This window comes from Erythrolamprus reginae, chromosome 1, assembly GCF_031021105.1.
Source record: "Erythrolamprus reginae isolate rEryReg1 chromosome 1, rEryReg1.hap1, whole genome shotgun sequence".
NCBI lineage: Eukaryota > Metazoa > Chordata > Lepidosauria > Squamata > Dipsadidae > Erythrolamprus > Erythrolamprus reginae.
The window spans coordinates 403662312-403682371 of record NC_091950.1 but is presented as its reverse complement, the minus strand read 5'-3'; the positions used below and the strand labels follow the sequence as shown (position 1 = coordinate 403682371).

At 42.4% G+C, this 20060-nt stretch overlaps 1 protein-coding gene across 1 annotated transcript in view; it reads left to right on the top strand.

Annotated features, from left to right (window-relative positions):
• MYL10 (myosin light chain 10) overlaps window positions 1-20060 on the top strand; it is a 66767-nt gene that overhangs the window by 10202 nt on the left and 36505 nt on the right. Inside the window, exon 2 of the mRNA XM_070742454.1 lies at window positions 15254-15343. Within this exon, the coding sequence (XP_070598555.1) occupies window positions 15254-15343 (90 nt within the window). The remainder of the gene's footprint in view (window positions 1-15253; window positions 15344-20060) is intronic.

The window sequence follows — 20060 nt, the reverse complement described above, 5'->3', positions numbered from 1 at the left end:
GTTTTTCAAAAAAAATAAATAAATGATCAGAGGTATGGAATGCTGTCCATAAAAGGAAGGCATCAAACCATGGCAGCATATTGGATTAAAAAGGAATCCCGTGGGAGGGAAACTCCTAAATACATTAATGGCATTTTTTCCTAAGCAGGCACAGAGAGAACCTGCAAGCTACCAATGGCCTCCCAGAAATCTTAAATCTGGAGCTGCTGAGAATTGTAGTTTTCACAAGCCCCTGGAGAGCCACAAGTTGAAAAGGAATGCTTTTTGGTTCAGTTTTCAAAATAAAATGGTGAAATGCTAGGCAAAATAATAATAATGTTGCAGCAAGGAAAAGGATCTTCTGGATCAAATACTAGATGTTACTCTGGTCTGGTGTTTCGCAGCAACTTTTAAGATGTGTTAGCAGTGGAAATTTTGGGCTCAGTTGTGATCAGAATAGAATTTATTATTTATTTATTTATTTATTTATTTATTTATTTATTAGATTTGCATGCTGCCCCTCTCCATAGACTCAGGGCAGCTCACAACATACAATAAAACAATTCATAACAAATCTAATAAATTTTTAAAAAACATTTTTAAAAAACCCATTATTAAACCAGACATACCATACACAAATTGTACAGGCCCGAGGGGGGGGGATGCCTCAATTCCCCCATGCCTGATGGCAGAGGTGAGTTTTAAGGAGTTTACAGAAGGCAAGGAGGGTGGGGGCAGTTCTAATCTCCAGGGGAGCTGGTTCCAGAGGGTCGGGGTCGCCACAGAGAAGGCTCTTCCCCTGGGACCCGCCAGATGACATTGTTTAGTCCACGGGACCCGGAGAAGGCCAACTCTGTGGGACCTAATCGGTCGCTGGAATTCATGCGGCAGAAGGCGGTCCCGGAGATATTCGGGTCCGATGCCTTGAAGGGCTTTATAGATCATAACCAACACTTTGAATTGTGACCGGAAACTGATCGGCAACCAATGCAGACTGCGGAGTGTTGGTGTGACATGGGCATTCCTGGGGAAGCCCATGATTGCTCTCGCAGCTGCATTCTACACGATCTGAAGTTTCCAAACACTTTTCAAAGGTAGCCCCATGTAGAGAGCATTACAGTAGTCGAATCTCGAGGTGATGAGGGCATGAGTGACTGTGAGCAGTGAGTCCCGGTCCAGATAGGGCCGCAACTGGTGCATCAGGCGAACCTGGGCAAACGTCCCCCTCTCCATAGCTGAAAGATGGTTCTCTAATGTTAGCTGTGGATCGAGGAGGACGCCGAGAATGGAATGGAATGGAATGGAATGGAATAGAATAGACTAACAGAGTTAGAAGGGACCTTGGAGGTCTTCTAGTCCAACCCCCTGCTTAGGCAGGTGTTGTGGTTGGCTCTGGGCCAGCTCCTGCAATGGAGAATTTGGACGTTGGTCTAGGGGAATCCTCAGGTTCACAGAGACTTGTATTATTGCCAACAGCGTCTGATAGTGAAGATTCATTGCCAAGGTCAGACGGTGGAGAAGCAGAATCAGACGGAAAGATGGGTGCAGCCAGCCCATTAGTTAATGACCCCATTAGTGAGACTTCAGACTCAGAGGAGGATCGGTGGATAGATGCCCGTATGCGCAGGCTCATGGCTAGAAGGGACCAACCATGCATGTATCATCGGAGATAAGGGAGAACACCTGTTGCTGAGGCAATTAGGTTCATGGGGTTGATGATCAATTACGGGCATTGGGGAGTCCGCATGTGGGTGTTTATTCGTTTGGAGAAGGATCCGAGTCCATGGAGAGGATGGCATGTGTGTGTTTGACTTTGCATTCCTCTCTCAATGAGGGCTGTTTTTTTTGCTTGGGTGCATGTGTGAAAGCAAAAAAAACCGTGAGCATCCCCCTTGCGAGACTTCTGTACATGTACTGAAGCAAAATTGCACAAGGGGAAGTGCACGCAGGCGCAAGTGCCTGAACCAGCAGGATGAATGTGCAATGCATTGGTATACGGGTAAGTGGAACCCACTGCTGGCAGGAAACCCTAACTGTATGGTACCCTATTTGGAAGTGGCAGATGATACCACTCTAATGGCAGAAAATGAGGAGGAACTAAAGAGCCTCTTGACGCAGGGGAAGGAGGAGAGTGCAAAATTTGGCTTGAAACTCAACATCAAGAAAACTAAGATCATAGCATGCGACCCTCTCAATTCCTGGCAAACAAATGGGGAAGAAATGGTGATAATGACTGTTCTGCAGGACTCTCTGATAGGAGCCTCCTGAAAATTCAAGGATACAAATTTCAGACACACACACGTTTGAAAATTCAAAACAATGTTCTTTATCACAAAAGTCAAAATAAACTAAGCACTCTTTTTGTATTGCAAAGAGAACTCTTCCCAAAACAACCAAGTAGTCTGTACAATTTCCCTTAAGCAGCCATTAAGTACTTAGCCAGCAGCTGTGGAGAAACTTCACACCCCTTCTTCTTCCAACGAAGGGAGACACACACACAAACACACTGCTCTGCTTTGGTTTCAAAGGCGTGAAAAAGCAACAAAGTCCAGCACACAAGATTCCTGACGAAACTGCAACAGATATTCTTCCACAATGGCCAAACCCACATGCTGCTATTTATAGCAGCAGCCCTAATTACTGGAGCCCCACCCAAACACAGGTGGCCTCCCTTATTTCCTGTAATATGTTCTTACTTGGTCTCTTCTACGCATAATTCTGCGCTTGCATGGATCCAAAATGTCATCATCTGAAGCTATAGAAGATAAGGAAGATTGACTGCCTTGGCTGTGTGCCAAGCCCTCCTCTGCCAAGTCACTCCCACCTTCTTCTTCGTCCAAGGAAACTAAACTCTAAACTGATTCTGTCAGCAATAACACAGGCCTGTGACATGTTGAATTTTCCCCTGCATCCACCTCCCCATTCCCTGGGGCAGGAGCTGGGCCAGAGCCAACCACAACACCAACAAATTTTATTTTCCTGGGCTCCAAGATCATTGCAGAATGTGGACTGCAGCCATTAAAATTAAAAGACGCTTGCTCCTGGTGGGGGGAAAGCTATGGCAAAGCCAGACAGCGTATTAAAAAGCAGAGACATCATCCCGCCAACAAAAGTGCATATAGTCAGAGCTATGGTTTTCCCAATTGCAACGTATGGCTGTGTAAGTTGAACTGTAACCATACTTGCACCTCAGGCAGGAGGTGACTGTGTGAGGCTGGAGGGGAGTCGGGCAGGAGAGAGGGAAGCTCGTCCAAAGCCAGGAAGGAAGAAAGAGGGAAAAAGCAAGGAGCGCAGACGCAGCAGCAGGGGAAAAAAGGAAGGCCGAGCCAAGACCAGAAATCCAGGAAGTGACAGCCGCAGATCAGCTAGAGCTGCACACTCATCTTCATTTCCGCTGGCGGAACTGCGTTCCACCCCGTCCTGCCTGCTGCCCACCCCTGGCCCTGATTTACATTTAGTTCTTATAGATGTTCCTCTTTGTTCCTTGACTCCCTGACCTGGGAAAAAATGCAAAGAATTCTTGCAAGGAAAACCTAGCCCAAACTTTAAAAGAAAAGAAAACAAAACCTTTGGCCAAGATCGTACAGCTTGACTCAGCCTTTGGTTTTATCTTTGCAGGTTGATTTATTATTTGGGTGAGTGAAAATTAAAAGTACTCTCAGAGACACATTTAATTTTGAAAAGGAAGAAAGAATTCAAGGGCTAATTCTACCCACAAGAGTGGGAAATTCCTGGCCCCATCCATTCTGATGAGGAGGAGGAGGAGGATCAATTTGCATTTCACAAATATACAATCCAGGATCACCTGTTAGTTATCCTTCTTTATTTGTCTCTATGAGTTGTGAGGCAGTTCTCAGATCAAACTGAATAGAGAATATTTGCTCTCCAAAACTGGCATAACGAATATATTAATAAAATAATATTTAAAATGTATTCAGGTAGAGAAAATTACTTGTTAACCTTCATAAAGTTTCATAAAAATCAATAAAAATCATGAAATCATTTAAAAGATTCATAAAACCATCTGCCATAATATCCTACCTATCTGTTCTGCCGGCGTGTTTCAACCGCCCGTAATTACAGGGTATTTAGTCCAGGAAGACACACACCACACGATAAAAGAAAAACCCAAAAGTTTATATAAACAGAAAAACAGAAACAGCTCCCTTTTTAAATGTCAAAGGGATTTTCTGGTACACACAAGGCACAGGTTAAATGCAATATTCTAAATTTAGTTTTTACCAATGGGAATCGGGTTTCAGAGATCAAGGTGGGAGAAAATTTAGGTTGCAGTGACCATCTATGTTTGTGGTTTGATGTAAAAACTGATGGTGAGCAATCCTATACTGCAACCAAAGTATTGGATTTCAGAAAAACAAATTTTAATGCAATGGGGGAATATTTAAAAAATGAATTAAAGGGGAGGGATAAAATGGCAGGAGCGAGCACCCAGTGGACTGTATTAAAAAAGGCCATCTTAAAAGCCACTGGACTGTATGTAAGACAAATAACTAAAGGTAAAAGGAAGAAGAAACCGCTATGGTTTAGCAATGATGTAAGGGCTATAGTCAATGAAAAAAAGGCTGCCTATAGGAGGTATAAAGAGTCTGGAAGTATAGCTGATAGAGAGGTGTATAAAATGAGACAGAAGGAGGCGAAACAGATAATATATGCTGCTAAAGCCTCAAAAGAGGAAGAAATAGCAAAATCTGTAAAGAAGGGGGATAAAACCTTCTTCAGATATATTAGTGATAGGAAGAAGAAAAACTGCAGCATCACAAAGCTTAGTACCGGGAATAATACATGCATTGATGGGAATAAGGAGATCGCTGACCATTTCAATAGCTACTTCTGTTCAGTTTTCTCAAAAGACACCTTACAAAATAATAATAATACTATAGAGGGATATAGCATTGCTTCCAGCTGTACGGATTCAGCTCCAGTGATCTTAGAAGCCGATGTCTTAGAAGAACTTGAAAGATTAAAGATAAATAAGGCAATGGGTCCAGATGGCATCCACCCCAGAGTTCTTAAAGAACTCAGATCTGTCATTGCTACCCCCCTGACTGATTTGTTTAACAAATCCCTGTTAACAGGAGATGTTCCTGAGGATTGGAGAATGGCCAGTGTTGTGCCTATCCACAAGAAGGGCAGTAGAGAAGAAGCTGGTAACTACAGGCCAGTTAGCTTGACATCAGTTGTAGTTAAAATGATGGAGACTCTACTCAAAAAGAGGATAAATCAGCATCTAAAAAACAATAACTTATTGGACCCAAATCAGCATGGCTTTACTGAAGGCAAATCGTGTCAGACTAATCTCATTGAGTTCTTTGACTATGTCACAAAGGTGTTGGATCAAGGTGGTGCCGTGGGTATTGCCTATCTGGACTTCAGCAAAGCCTTTGATATGGTTCCACATAAAGAGCTGATAGATAAATTAGTGAAGATTGGACTTAATCCCTGGATAGTTCAGTGGATTTCAAGCTGGCTGAAGCATAGACATCAGAGAGTTATTGTTAATGGCGAGTATTCTGAGCAGAGACAGGTTACAAGCGGTGTGCCACAAGGGTCTGTTCTGGGTCCTATTCTTTTTAATATGTTTGTGAGTGACATAGGGGAAGGTTTGGTAGGGAAGGTTTGTCTATTTGCCGATGACTCTAAAGTGTGCAATAGGGTTGATATTCCTGGAGGGGTCTGTAATATGGTAAATGATTTAGCGTTACTAGATAAATGGTCAAAGCAATGGAAACTGCAGTTTAATGTTTCCAAATGTAAAATAATGCACTTGGGGAAAAGGAATCCTAAATCTGAGTATTGCATTGGCAGTTCTGTGTTAGCAAAAACTTCAGAAGAGAAGGATTTAGGGGTAGTGATTTCTGACAGTCTCAAAATGGGTGAGCAGTGTGGTCGGGCGGTAGGAAAGGCAAGTAGGATGCTTGGCTGCATAGCTAGAGGTATAACAAGCAGGAAGAGGGATATTGTGATCCCCTTATATAGAGCGCTGGTGAGACCACATTTGGAATACTGTGTTCAGTTCTGGAGACCTCACCTACAAAAAGATATTGACAAAATTGAACGGGTCCAAAGACGGGCTACAAGAATGGTGGAAGGTCTTAAGTATAAAACGCATCAGGAAAGACTGAATGAACTCAATCTGTATAGTCTGGAAGGCAGAAGGAAAAGGGGGGACATGATCGAAACATTTAAATATGTTAAAGGGTTAAATAGGGTTCAGGAGGGAAGTGTTTTTAACAGGAAAGTGAACACAAGAACAAGGGGACACAATCTGAAGTTAGTTGGGGGAAAGATCAAAGGCAACATGAGAAAATATTATTTTACTGAAAGAGTAGTAGATCCTTGGAACAAACTTCCAGCAGACGTGGTTGGGAAATCCACAGTAACTGAATTTAAACATGCCTGGGATAAACATATATCCATTGTAAGATAAAATACAGGAAATAGTAAAAGGGCAGACTAGATGGACCATGAGGTCTTTTTCTGCCGTCAGTCTGCTATGTTTCTATGTTTCTATCCAATTGCTCCCCCAATAACTGGGAAATTGAGTCCAATTCTAAAGTCCAGAGAGTCCACACACAATCTTGAACAGCACAAAAACCATGATCTTTACGAAACAATGAATCAGATAAACTGCCATAAAGCTAAAACACCAAGCTGCACTTTTATCTGTAGCACTAATTACAGCAGCCCCACCCAACCACAGGTGGCCTCATTTTCTCTTGTAATAATCCTTCAGTTGTTGACTCCTATGCATCACTCTACGCATGTGTGGATGTATCATTAATTCTTGTCCATAATCCAGGGATGATACAGATGATTGATCTCCTCCTTGGCTGTCTGCCAAACTCCCCTCTTCCCTGTCACTCACGCTTCCTTGGTCAGAGGAGGCTTCATCGGCAGATTCAATCGGGAGCAAAACAGGCCTGCGGCATGTGGATGTTTCCCCCACATCCACCTGCACATTCCTTGGGGCAGGAGCTGGGCCAGAGCTAACCACAACACCTATCAATGATTACTTTAGCTTCAACCACAACAATACACGAGCAAACAATCGATTCAAACTTAAAGTAAACTGTTCCAAACTAGACTGCAGAAAATACGATTTCAGCAACAGAGTGATCAATGCCTGGAATGCACAATCTGACTCTGTGGTTTCTTCCCCAAACCCCCAAAACTTCAACCTTAGACTGTCTACAGTCCACCTCACCTCATTCCTAAGAGGTAAGGGATGTGTATAAGTGCACCATTGTGCCTATTGTCCCTGTCTTACTGTCCTATTGCCTAATTTACCTGTACCTACTTTGCTAATGTTTATGTTTATTCCAATACCTACTTTCTTGTACATGTTTGACAAACAAAATAACATAAATGAATAACTAACTAACTAGGATCTTGACAAACCTGAACAATGGGCACTACCTAACAAAATGAAATTCAATGGTGAAAAAGTAAGGTTCTATATTTAGGCAAGAAAATAAAAATGCACAGGTACAGTATATGTGGTACCTTGCTCAACAGTAGTAACTGTGAGAGGGATCCAGTCAGCGAAGCAGTGGAAGTGATGTGCCGGTGCCTGGAGGCTGTTGGGGACTGGATGGGTGTCAACAAACTCAAACTCAATCCAGACAAGACGGAGTGGCTGTGGGTGTTGCCTCCCAAGGACAATTCCATCTGTCCGTCCATTACCCTGGGGGGGGAACTACTGACCCCCTCAGAGAGGGTGCGCAACTTGGGCGTCCTCCTCGACCCACAGCTGACATTGGAACATCATCTTTCGGCTGTGGCGAGGAGGGCGTTTGCCCAGGTTCGCCTGGTGCACCAGTTGCGGCCCTATTTGGACAGGGAGTCATTGCTCATAGTCACTCATGCCCTCATCACCTCGAGGTTCGATTATTGCAACGCTCTCTACATGGGGCTACCTCTGAAAAGTGTTCGGAAACTTCAGATCGTGCAGAACACAGCCGCGAGAGCCATCGTGGGGCTTCCCAGATTCGCCCACGTTTCTACAACACTCCGTGGCCTGCATTGGCTGCCGATCAGTTTCCGGTCACAATTCAAAGTGTTGGTCATGACCTTTAAAGCCCTACATGGCATTGGACCAGAATACCTCCGGAACCGCCTACTACCGCACGAATCCCAGCGGCCGATAAGGTCCCACAGAGTTGGCCTTCTCCGGGTCCCGTCGACTAAACAATGTCGTCTGGTGGGCCCCAGGGGAAGAGCCTTCTCTGTGGCGGCCCCGGCCCTCTGGAATCAACTCCCCCCGGAGATTAGAACTGCTCCCACCCTCCTTGTGTTCCGTAAACTACTTAAGACCCATCTATACCGCCAGACATGGGGGATTTGAGACACCTTTCCCCCAGGCTTATTATAATTTATGTTTGGTATGTATGTGCTGTTTGGTTTTTTAAATTGATAGGGTTTTTAGTTTTTTCTTAATATTAGATTTGTGCCTGTACAATATTGTTTTATCGCTTGTTGTGAGCCGCCCCGAGTCTTCGGAGAGGGGCGGCATACAAATCTAATAAATTATTATTATTATTATTATTATTATTATTATTATTATTATTATTATTATTATCTTGGAGTCCTAGTGGACAACCATTTAAATATGAGCCAGCAATGTGCAGCAGCTGCCAAAAAAGTCAACACAATTCTAGGTTGCATTAACAGAGGAATAAGATCAAGATCATGCAAAGTGTTAATATCACTTTATAATGCTTTGGTAAGGCCATACTTTGAATATTGTATTTAATTTTGGTCGCTAGAATGTAAAAAGATGTTGAGACTCTAGGAAAAGTGCAGAGAAGAGCAACAAAGATACAGTGATATCTTGCCTTGTCATACAAACTTTTCGAGATACAAACCCCGGGTTTAAGATTTTTTTGCCTCTTCTTACAAACTATTTTCACCTTACAAACCCACCACCGCAGCTGGGATGCCCCGCCTCCGGACTTCCGTTGCCAGTGAAGCACCCATTTTTGCGCTGCTGGGATTTTATTTATTTATTTATTGGATTTGTATGCCGCCCCTCTCTGTGGATGCCCCTGAAGCTCCCCTCCATGGGAAACCCCACCTCTGGACTTCCATGTTTTTGTGATGCAGGGGAATCCCAGCAGCGCAAAAACGGGTGCTTCGCTGGCAACGGAAGTCCAGAGGTGGGGTTTCTCAGCGAGGGGAGCCTCATTGAAATCGCAGAGGTGGGGTTTTGAGGACTTTGGTGTTTTTGTGATGCTGCGATTTCACTGATGCTCCCCTCGCTGGGAACACCCACCTCCGGACTTCCGTTGCCAGCGAAGCACTCATATTTGCGATGCTGGGATTCCCCTTGCAGCATCACAAAAACACAGAAGTCCGAAGGTGGGGTTTCCTATGGAGGAGAACCTCAGGGGAATCCCAGCAGTGCAAAAATGGGCGCTTCGGCTGGCAAAAGGGGTGAATTTTGGGCTTGCACGCATTAATCACTTTTCCATTGATTCCTATGGGAAACATTGTTTCATCTTACAAACTTTTCACCTTAAGAACCTCGTCCCAGAACCAATTAAGTTTGTAAGACAAGGTATCACTGTAATTAGAGGACTGGAAGCCAAAAAATATGAAGAACGGTTGCAGGAACTGGGCATGGCTAGTTTAATGAAAAGAAGGACTAGGGGAGACATGGTAGCAGTGTTCCAATATCTCAGGGGTTGCCACAAAGAAGAGGGAGTCAACCTATTCTCCAAAGCACCTGAGGGTAGAACAAGAAGCAATGGGTGGAAACTAATAAAGGAGAGAAGCAACCTAGAACTAGGGAGAAATTTCCTGACAGAACAATTTATCAGTGAAACGGCTTGCCTGTTTGTTGGATTTAAATGCAGCCCCTCTCCGAGGACTCCAACACTGGAAGTTTTTAAGAAGAGTTTAGATAACCATTTGTCTTTTTTTTGGGGGGGGGGTGTTATAAATTTTTTATATTTTTTTCCTACACACCTTACAGAAATACAAATTCACATACCTTCAAATTAGAATACAATACAATATCGTATCTGTTGTGGTTAGCTCTGGCCCAGTTCCTGCCCCAAGGACTGTGGATATGGAGGAGACATCCACGTGCTGCAGGCCTGTTTTGTCCCCGGTGGAATCTGCTGATGAAGGCTCCTCTGACCAAGAAGACATGAGTGACAGGGAGAAGGAGAGTGTGACAGACAGCTCAGAAGGAGATCAATTATCTAGCTCCTCCTTGGATTCAGAACAAGAGTTAATGACACAGCCACGCATGCGGAGAGTGATGCATAGGCAACAACAACTGAGATATTATTATCAAAGAAAATGAGGCCACCTGTGGTTGGGTGGGGCTGTGGTAAGTGGTGAGGCTGCTATAAATAGCAGCCTGTGGGTTTGGCCATTGTGGAGGATTATCTGATCGTTGTGTTTCGTGACTGCTTTACTGACTTTGACCTTTTGTGTGCTGATTTTTCCCCGGTTTGAAACTAAACCAGAGCAAAGTGTGTTTCACTTTGTGAAAGAAGAAGGACTGTGAATTGCCTCACAGCTGCAAGCTAAGTATCACAGAACTGATAAGGGACTTGTACCAATTACCAGTTTGTTTGGAGACGAGTGCTCTTTGCTATACCAAAAGAGGGCTTGGTTTAAGTGAACTTTCATTACAAAGAACATTGTTTTGAATTTTCAAATGTGTGTGTGTCTGAAATTTGTACCTGTGAATTTTTGGGAGGATTCTACCAGAGAGCCCGACAGAACAGTATCAATTGTCAAATTCTTAATCAAAATTCTTTTGGTATACATCATTTAACTTGTGCTACCTCGTTTTCTAGTTTTTTCATCTAGATTTTAAAGATTGTTTTCTGTTCTCATTCAGGTTCAAAATGCTATTAGCTATCAAAATTTCTCTTAGCTATTTTTTTTCTACTAGAGCTATGCCATAGTGCTCCATTTGTCTGAAGTGGTGTAGAGTCTCCTGCCTAAGCAGGGGGTTGGACTAGAAGACCTCCAAGGTCCCTTCCAACTCTGTTATTATTCTAAATTTTATTCTAAATGCAGATCAACTGGCACAGAAAATCACGTGTAGTGGAGAATGTGTCCAGATTGACTTTCATGCACCCTTCAGAACATTATATTGTTACATCAAAATGTTATTTGTTAACCACCCGGAGTCATTTAGGTGAGACTGGCAATGTAGAAAATTTGATAAGTAAATAAGTTGCTGAAAACAAAATTCAGCCTTGGAAAATGAGAAACTGAAAAGACATTAATCATCATTCCTAGACTACTGCCATCTAATGACTAAACTATATAAGATATTATCCAGGAGTTTTTGAAATCACTACTACTAGCAGTGGCACAGTAGAACGACAACAATAATACATTAATTATGTTGCACTTAAAAGCTAATTGTGCAAACAGAAGTAAATATCAATAGAACACAAACAAATTCAAAACAGACATTAAAAAGTTAGACGTCTCCAACTCTGATGGCAAAGTGGAATATCAGCTAAGTAACCACTTTATATTAAAAGAAATAAATAAACTAGAACTTATAAAATCTTTATAAGTCACACAGTGGCTAAGATTCTGGGCTTCTCGATCAGAAAATTGGACTAAATTACTAACGGGACCGTCTTCTGCCTCGTGTATCCCAGCTGCTGGTCTGTTCCCACAGAGTGGGCCTTCTCCAGGTCCCTTCATCTAGACAATGTCGCCTGACGGGAAGAGCCTTCTCTGTGGTGGCCCCAGCCTTTTGGAATCATCTCCCCCCAGAGATTCGTACTGCCCCCATCCTCCCTGCCTTCTGCAAGGCTTTATAGACCCATCTCTGCTGACAGGCTTGGGGCCACTAAGTCTAATATCTAACCCGGGCCGATGAATGACTTTATATGCATTATTGAGTGAATGTGAGCGACTGGTTTTAAAAAATTGGGGGCTTAGAATGTTTTTAGACTTAGATTTCTATATGTTTGGTATCTATTCTAGTTGTGAGCAGCCCTGAGTCTGAGGAAAAGGGCGGCATAGAAGAGAGAGAGAGAGAGAGAGAAAGAGAGAGAGAGAGAGAGATGATAGATAGATAGATAGATAGATAGATAGATAGATAGATAGATAGATAGATAGAGAGATAGAGAGAGAGAGATGATAGATAGATAGATAGATAGATAGATAGATAGAGAGAGAGATGATAGATAGATAGATAGAGAGAGAGAGAGAGATGAGAGAGAGAGAGAGAGATAGAGATGATAGATAGAGAGATAGAGAGATAGAGAGATAGAGAGATAGAGAGATAGAGAGAGAGATAGAGAGATAGAGAGAGAGATAGAGAGATAGAGAGATAGAGAGATAGAGAGATAGAGAGATAGAGAGATAGAGAGATAGAGAGATAGAGAGATAGAGAGATAGAGAGATAGAGAGAGAGAGAGAGAGATAGAGAGAGAGATAGAGAGATAGAGAGATAGAGAGATAGAGAGATAGAGAGATAGAGAGATAGAGAGATAGAGAGATAGAGAGATAGAGTGATAGAGAGATAGAGAGATAGAGAGATAGAGAGATAGAGAGATAGAGAGATAGAGAGATAGAGAGATAGAGAGATAGAGAGATAGAGAGATAGAGAGATAGAGAGATAGAGAGATAGAGAGATAGAGAGATAGAGATAGAGAGATAGAGAGATAGAGAGATAGAGAGATAGAGAGATAGAGAGATAGAGAGATAGAGAGATAGAGAGATAGAGAGATAGAGAGATAGAGAGATAGAGAGATAGAGAGATAGAGAGATAGAGAGATAGAGAGATAGAGAGATAGAGAGATAGAGAGATAGAGAGATAGAGAGATAGAGAGATAGAGAGATAGAGAGATAGAGAGATAGAGAGATAGAGAGATAGAGAGATAGAGAGATAGAGAGAGAGAGAGAGTATTAATAGTTCAGTGGTTTGAATCCCTAGCACCGTGTAATGAAGTGAGCTCCCATTACTTAGCCCAGCTTCAGCCAACCTAGCAGTTTGAAAGCATGTAAAATTGCAAGTAGAAAAATAGGGACCAACTGGGTGGGAAGGTAACACTGTTCTATGCTTCTTCGGTGTTTAGCCATGTCAGCCACATGGCCATGGAATCGTCATCAGACAGCGCAGGCTTTTTGGCTTTGAAACGGAGACGAGCCCTTAGAGCCCGCCCCGTAGAATGGGAACAACTAGCACGTATATGCAAGGGGAACCTTTACCTAATGAGGCTAATTATATCGAGTTATTAAGCATTGTGCTTTGTCACTGATAATAACTACCACGAGGTTGGGATTTATGGAAAGTACTTTTGAGCTGCATTATATTTGATCACAGTTCTATTTGCTCTACATGCTGTTAATTTTCCAGGTTCTTATTTAACCCCTAAAACTAGGGTTGAGCTATGACTGCATGATTATGGCTGCAATCTTAGAAACCCACGAATCCCAGCGACCGGTTAGGTCCCACAGAGTTGGCCTTCTCCGGGTCCCGTCAACGAAACAATGTCGTCTGGCGTGACCCAGGGGAAGAGCCTTCTCTGTGGTGGCCCCAACCCTCTGGAATCAACTCCCCCCCCCCCCGAAGATTAGGACTGCCCCCACCCTCCTTGCCTTTCGTAAACTTCTCAAAACCCACCTCTGTCATCGGGCATGGGGAAATTGATTCCCCTGGGCTGTTTCCGCTTTATGTATGGTCTGTATGAGAAGTATGATTGTTTTTATATTAAGGGTTTTAAATTGTTTTAAGTATTGGATTTCTACTGTTTCTTGTTGTGGGCCGCTCCAAGTCCTTGGAGAAGGGCGGCATACAAATCTAAATAATAATAATAATAATAATAATAATAATAATAATAATAATAATAACAACAACAACAACAACAACAACAACAACAACAACAACAACATAGAAGATTGATGGCAGAAAAAGACCTCATGGTCCATCTAGTCTGCCCTTATACTATTTCCTGTATTTTATCTTAGGATGGATGGATGTTTATCCCAGGCATGTTTAAATACAGTTCCTGTGGATTTACCAACCACATCTGCTGGGAGTTTGTTCCAAGCATCTACTGCTCTTTCAGTAAAATAATATTTTCTCACGTTGCTTCTGATCTTTTCCCCAACCCCCGTCACTTCAAGAACTGACCTGGTTGAAACAAAATCAGTGCAGTATGGACCTGTTAATCCTTCAAGAGTAGGAAACTCATACTTTTCTTATAGGGCTACAACAATAGAATCTTGCAAGTCCAAATGCGCCCCCCTCTTCCCTCCCTTTATCTTTGAAGGAACTAGAGGGATTTGGTCTTAGATCCTTTCCCATGTTACAGTTCTGTCCCAGACGCAGATCCCTTTTATGAGCCAGGATGGCGCAGTGGTTAGAGTGCAGCATTGCAGGCTACTTCAGCTAACTGCTACCCTGTTTCCCCGAAAATAAGACGTACCCCGAAAGTAAGGCATGTCAGAGGTTTTGCAGAATTTGCTAATATAAGGCACCCTCCGAAAATAAGGCATAGTCAAGTTTACATACGGTACGGTGGAAAAACATACGGTACCATTCAAAGCTGTTCATGGCGGTACCGTAATAATGTGGCATCTCCTGCTGGCCCCTTCCATCGCTTTGTACCCTCCAGTACAGCAGACACAGTCTGCTGCTGTCTCACCGCCATTACAGTCTCCACTACAGTGTGTAGACTGTAGTTCCTCTGGTGGCCGGAAGCTGCAATAGCGGGAATATATTGTTGTACCATATAAGTGCCGTCGTTTGTGTGTGTGGGTGCCATACTGACAGGTACCGTACCGTAATCAGTGTACCGTACGGTACACTTTCTTTGGGGGTGTCAGCTTTTCTGCCTGTGAATTTGTCTTATTTGAGAAATATAAGGCACCCCCCGAAAATAAGACATAGCACAACTTTTGGAGCAAAAATTAATATAAGACAGTTTCTTATTTTCGGGGAAACACGGTAGCTGTAGTTCAGCAATTCGAATCTCACCACTGGCTCAAGGTTGACTCAGCCTTCCATCTTTCCGAGGTGGGTAAAATAAGGACCCAGATTGTTGGGGGCAATATGCTCACTCAGTAAACTGTTTAGAGAGAGCTATAAAAGCACTATGAATCGGTATATAAGTCTAAATGCAATTGCTTGGTTATGGCTCTTCCTCCTGTTCATCGAGGGGATTCCTTATGTCCATGCAAGACTATGACAGGTATTGAGAGCCCCTCAGAAAAGTCAAGGTGGTTTCTGTCTAATGTGATTCTTCTTGTTTTTCATTCATAGGCTCCCAAAATGGCAAAGCAGAGGAAAGAAGAGGGCAGTGCCAATGTTTTGTCCATGTTTGAACAAAGCCAGATTCAGGAATTTAAGGAGGTATGTTCCATTTATTGCTTCATGATTTTAAATTAATTGATTTAAAATCTTAAAAGGTCCTGCGGGGTGGAAATTTTATTATGGACAAAGGTAGCTGGAGAAGAGCTAGCATCTAATGTGAGTCACTTCCATTTTTTGGCTTGTGAATGAAGGAGAAAAAGACTTAGAAGTAGTCTTCATTTAATGTCTACTTGTTCAGCAGTTCAAAGGGATGACATGGTTGGACAAATGGTATTTAGGACAAGTCCTTCTAGTCCCTCCCATTGTGACATCCCCCCAGTCACAAATTGTGATTTCTGAAGTTCTTTGCCAACTTCCCACAAGCAAAGTCAATGCCCTCCAGGAAGTAAGAAGACATGATCACATGGGATTCTTATTGTTAAGTAATCTGTGTGGTCCTCACTTAAGGATGGCAAATTGAGTCTGCCTCTACCAGAGGTGCAGCTATAGGACACATAAGAACATAAGAAGTATGCTGAATCGGGCCAAAGCCCATCAAGTCCAGCATTTTGTGTCACATGGTGGCCCATCAATTGTACATGGGCATTTTGAGTAGAAAGAGAAGGCAAAACCCTCCCTTTCCCTTGACCCCCAACAAATGGTACCCAAGGGAACCCTACCTGCCTCAACCAACATAGAGGCGGCACTTGGACATCAATAACCATCAATACACTTGGCATCCATGAATCTGCCCAATCCTGCCTTGAAGCTATCCAAGCTGACAGTTGTCACGACCTCTTCTGGAAGTTAGTTCCATAAACCAACGACCCTCTGGGTGAAGAAATATTTCCCTTTATTTGTCCTCACTTTCTTACCTCTGAGCTTTAGGGAGTGCCCCCTCATCTTAGTATTGTATGATAGAGAAAATAATTTTTCTCTATCCACATTTTCTATCCCATGCATGATTTTATACACTTTGATCAAGTCACCTCTTAAACGCTGTCTTTCAAGGCTAAAGAGACCAAGGCGTTGCAACCTGGTTTCTTAAGGGAGGTGCTCCATTTCCTTGATAATTCTTGTTGCCCTTTTTTTGCACCTTTTCCAGTTCCACTATATCCCATGACGCAATCATGGGGCACTGTCCTTTAAGACTATGTGGCAGTTCTGATCCCAATTGCCATCATAATCCTACCTGTAATGTTATTTATCCTGGAAAGCAAGATGTCTTCTACTAACGCCCTGGAGGGAGGGCAGGACACAAAGAAGTCAAGGCTATGTCCACAATCACATAGTTGAAGCCTTGTTCTATGTACTTTGCTTGTACAAAAAAAGACAAAAACTGGATCACACGGGTAGTGCAGTGGTTAGAGTATAGTACTGCAAGCTACTTCTGCTGATCACCGGCTGCCAGCAGTTTGGCAGATTGAATATCAGTAGGCTCAAGCCTTCCATCCTTCCAAGGTCAGTAAAATGAGGGCCCACATTGTTGGAGGCAATATGCTTACTCTCTGTAAACCGCTTAGAGAGGGCTGTAAAGCACTGAGAAGCGTTATTTATTTATTTGTTTGCTTGTTTGTTTGCTTGCTTGCTTACTTATTTATTTTGTCCAATACATTGAAGAGAATAGATATGTAGTAATATAAATAAAGAAAAGGATAGAAGAAAAGATATAAAAGTATAGGAGAACATATATGAAAGGAAGAAAAGATTAAATGAGATAAGGAGAGACAATTGGACAGGGGACGGAAGACACACTGGTACACTTATGCACGCCCCTTACTGACCTCTTAGGAACCTGGAGAGGTCAATCGTGGATAGTCTAAGGGGAAAATGTTGGGGGTTAGGGGTTGACACTACTGAGTCAGGTAATGAGTTCCACGCTTCGACAACTCGGTTGCTGAAGTCATATTTTTTACAGTCAAGTTTGGAGCGGTTAATATTAAGTTTGAATCTGTTGCATGCTCTTGTGTTGTTGCGATTGAAGCTGAAGTAGTCATTGACAGGTAGAATATTGCAGCATATGATCTTGTGGGCAATACTTAGATCGTGTTTTAGGCGTTGTAGTTCTAAGCTACCTAGACCTAGGATTGATAGTCTTCTTTCGTAATCTAAATGCTATTACTACTACCAAGGGCCCTTGAAAACCAACCTAGCTCTAGAATAATAAACATAACATCCAGTAGACTTTGTGTGTGTGTGTGTGCATGAGAGAGAGATAATTTGTTGCTGCAAGTACATCTTATTTACGAAGCAGAGCAGATGGTTTACAGATAACTTGCAATTTTAAAAGAGCAGCAATTAAAGCTTTATTTGCTAAATCAAAGGGGTTTGATTGAAATTTGAAGTCTGCCATTCATATGTGATGGACTGCAATTCCCAACATATCCAGCCAACATGGATAATGGCCGTGCTAGCTGGGGATGATATGAACTACAGCACAACACACCTGGGAAGCATCAAAAGTGATTGGTTTAAGATTGTGCTGAAATAATTGAAAAGGATTAAAAATCATTCCGGTTTGTGCTGGTGGAAATTCTTAATATCATCCACCATCATCCATCATCATTTTATTTATTCTGGCAAGACAATTTAATAGTTATATCACTGCTCAGGATAGTCATTTTTAAAGAGTGAAAGTTAAGCAAATGAATCTTTATTTATCATACGGTCTAGAAGGAGGATTATAAACAGAAGGCCAAACTGCAAAAAAATAAAATATTGTGCAGCAATATGTATGCAAAATATTTGAGGCCACCATCACAAGCATTTTTCACACTCTCTACACCTGATCTCAAGTAAGCTGCCTATACTTGCAGGGCTACATTAAAAAGATGGAGCAGCTACCACCAGTGTGAAATACCTTATACAGAGAGTCAGAGTTTGTCACACCTGCTGTAACGACTGGGATGCTTTACAGCTAGTTCTCAAATTATGACCACGACATAGCCTGAATACAACTTCAGCAACGGAGTGAACAATGCCTGGATTGCACTACTTGATTCTCTCCCCAAATCCTTAACCTTAGACTGTCTATAGTTGATCTCACCCCATTCCTAAAACATAGAAACATAGAAGACTGACGGCAGAAAAAGACCTCATGGTCCATCTAGTCTGCCCTTATACTATTTTTTGTATTTTATCTTAGGATGCATCTATGTTTATCCCAGGCATGTTTAAATTCAGTTACTGTGGATTTACCAACCACGTCTGCTGGAAGTTTGTTCCAAGGATCTACTACTCTTTCAGTGAAATAATATTTTCTCACGTTGCTTTTGATCTTTTCCCCAACTAACTTCAGATTGTGTCCCCTTGTTCTTGTGTTCACTTTCCTATTAAAAACACTTCCCTCCTGAACCTTATTTAACCCTTTAACATATTTAAATGTTTCGATCATGTCCCCCCTTTTCCTTCTGTCCTCCAGACTATACAGATTGAGTTCATTAAGTCTTTCCTGATACGTTTTATGCTTAAGACCATCCACCATTCTTGTAGCCCGTTTTTGGACCTGTTCAATTTTATCAATATCTTTTTGTAGGTGAGGTCTCCAGAACTGAACACAGTATTCCAAATGTGGTCTCACCACGCTCTATACAGCGGGATCACAATCTCCCTCTTCCTGCTTCTTATACCTTTAGCTATGCAGCCAAGCATCCTAACCTAAAAGTTCTGTAAAGGAGCATGCACAGTGTAGGGATGCAAAAAAAATTATTACCACAGTGTGGGTATGGCTTGTTTTGTGAGTGTGGCTTGCCAGCCATGTGACCAGGTGAGGAGTGGCTTGATGATCGTGTGCGGGGAGGCTTAAAGGTCATGTGACTAGCTTAAAGGTGGCCATCTTGACGTCACTCATGTCAAGGGTTTGGGTTAGGGTATAATTTCCCTTACTGTTACTGAACATCAAAAATATACTATTTAATTCTATGAATATATGCCTTATGTGACACACAGGCACACAAAAATATACATTATCTATGTGTTGTGGTTAGCTCTGCCCCAGCTCCTGCCCCAAGGAAGGTGCAGGTGGATGTGGGGGAGACATCCACATGCCGCAGGCCTGTTTTGCTCCCGATGGAATCTGCCGACGAAGCCTCCTCTGACCAAGGAAGCGTGAGTGACAGGGAAGAGGGGAGTTTAGCAGACAGCCCAGGAGGAGATCAATCATCTGTATAATCCTTGGATTCTGAACAAGAATTAATGACACATCCACACATGCGTAGAGTGATACATAGGAGACAACAACTGAAGGATTATTACAAGAGAAAATGAGGCCACCTGTGGTTGGGTGGGGCTGCTGTAATTAGTGCTACAGATAAAAGTGCAACCTGGTGTTTTAGCCTCATGGCAGTTTATCTGATTCATTGTTTCATCAAGATCGTGGTTTTTGTGCTGTTCAAGATTGTGTGTGGACTCTCTGGACTTTAGAATTGGACTCAATTTCCCAGTTATTGGGTGAGCAATTGGATTGCATTTAACCTGTGCCTTGTATGTACCAGAAAATCCTTTTGACATTTAAAAAGGGAGCTGTTTCTGTTTTTCTCTTTATATAAACTTTTGGGTTTTCCTTTTATCGTGTGGTGTGTGTCTTCCTGGACTAATTACCCTGTAATTACGGGTGGTTGAAACACACCGGCAGAACATCTACTATATAATGTGTATGTACAAACACACATATGCACAGCTCTTCTAAAATTATACACATTCAACCTCATTTACTGCAATAGGAAAAACATACCAAGAGCCCAGAAGGGGAAAAAATAAGGGGGGGGGGATCAATTTT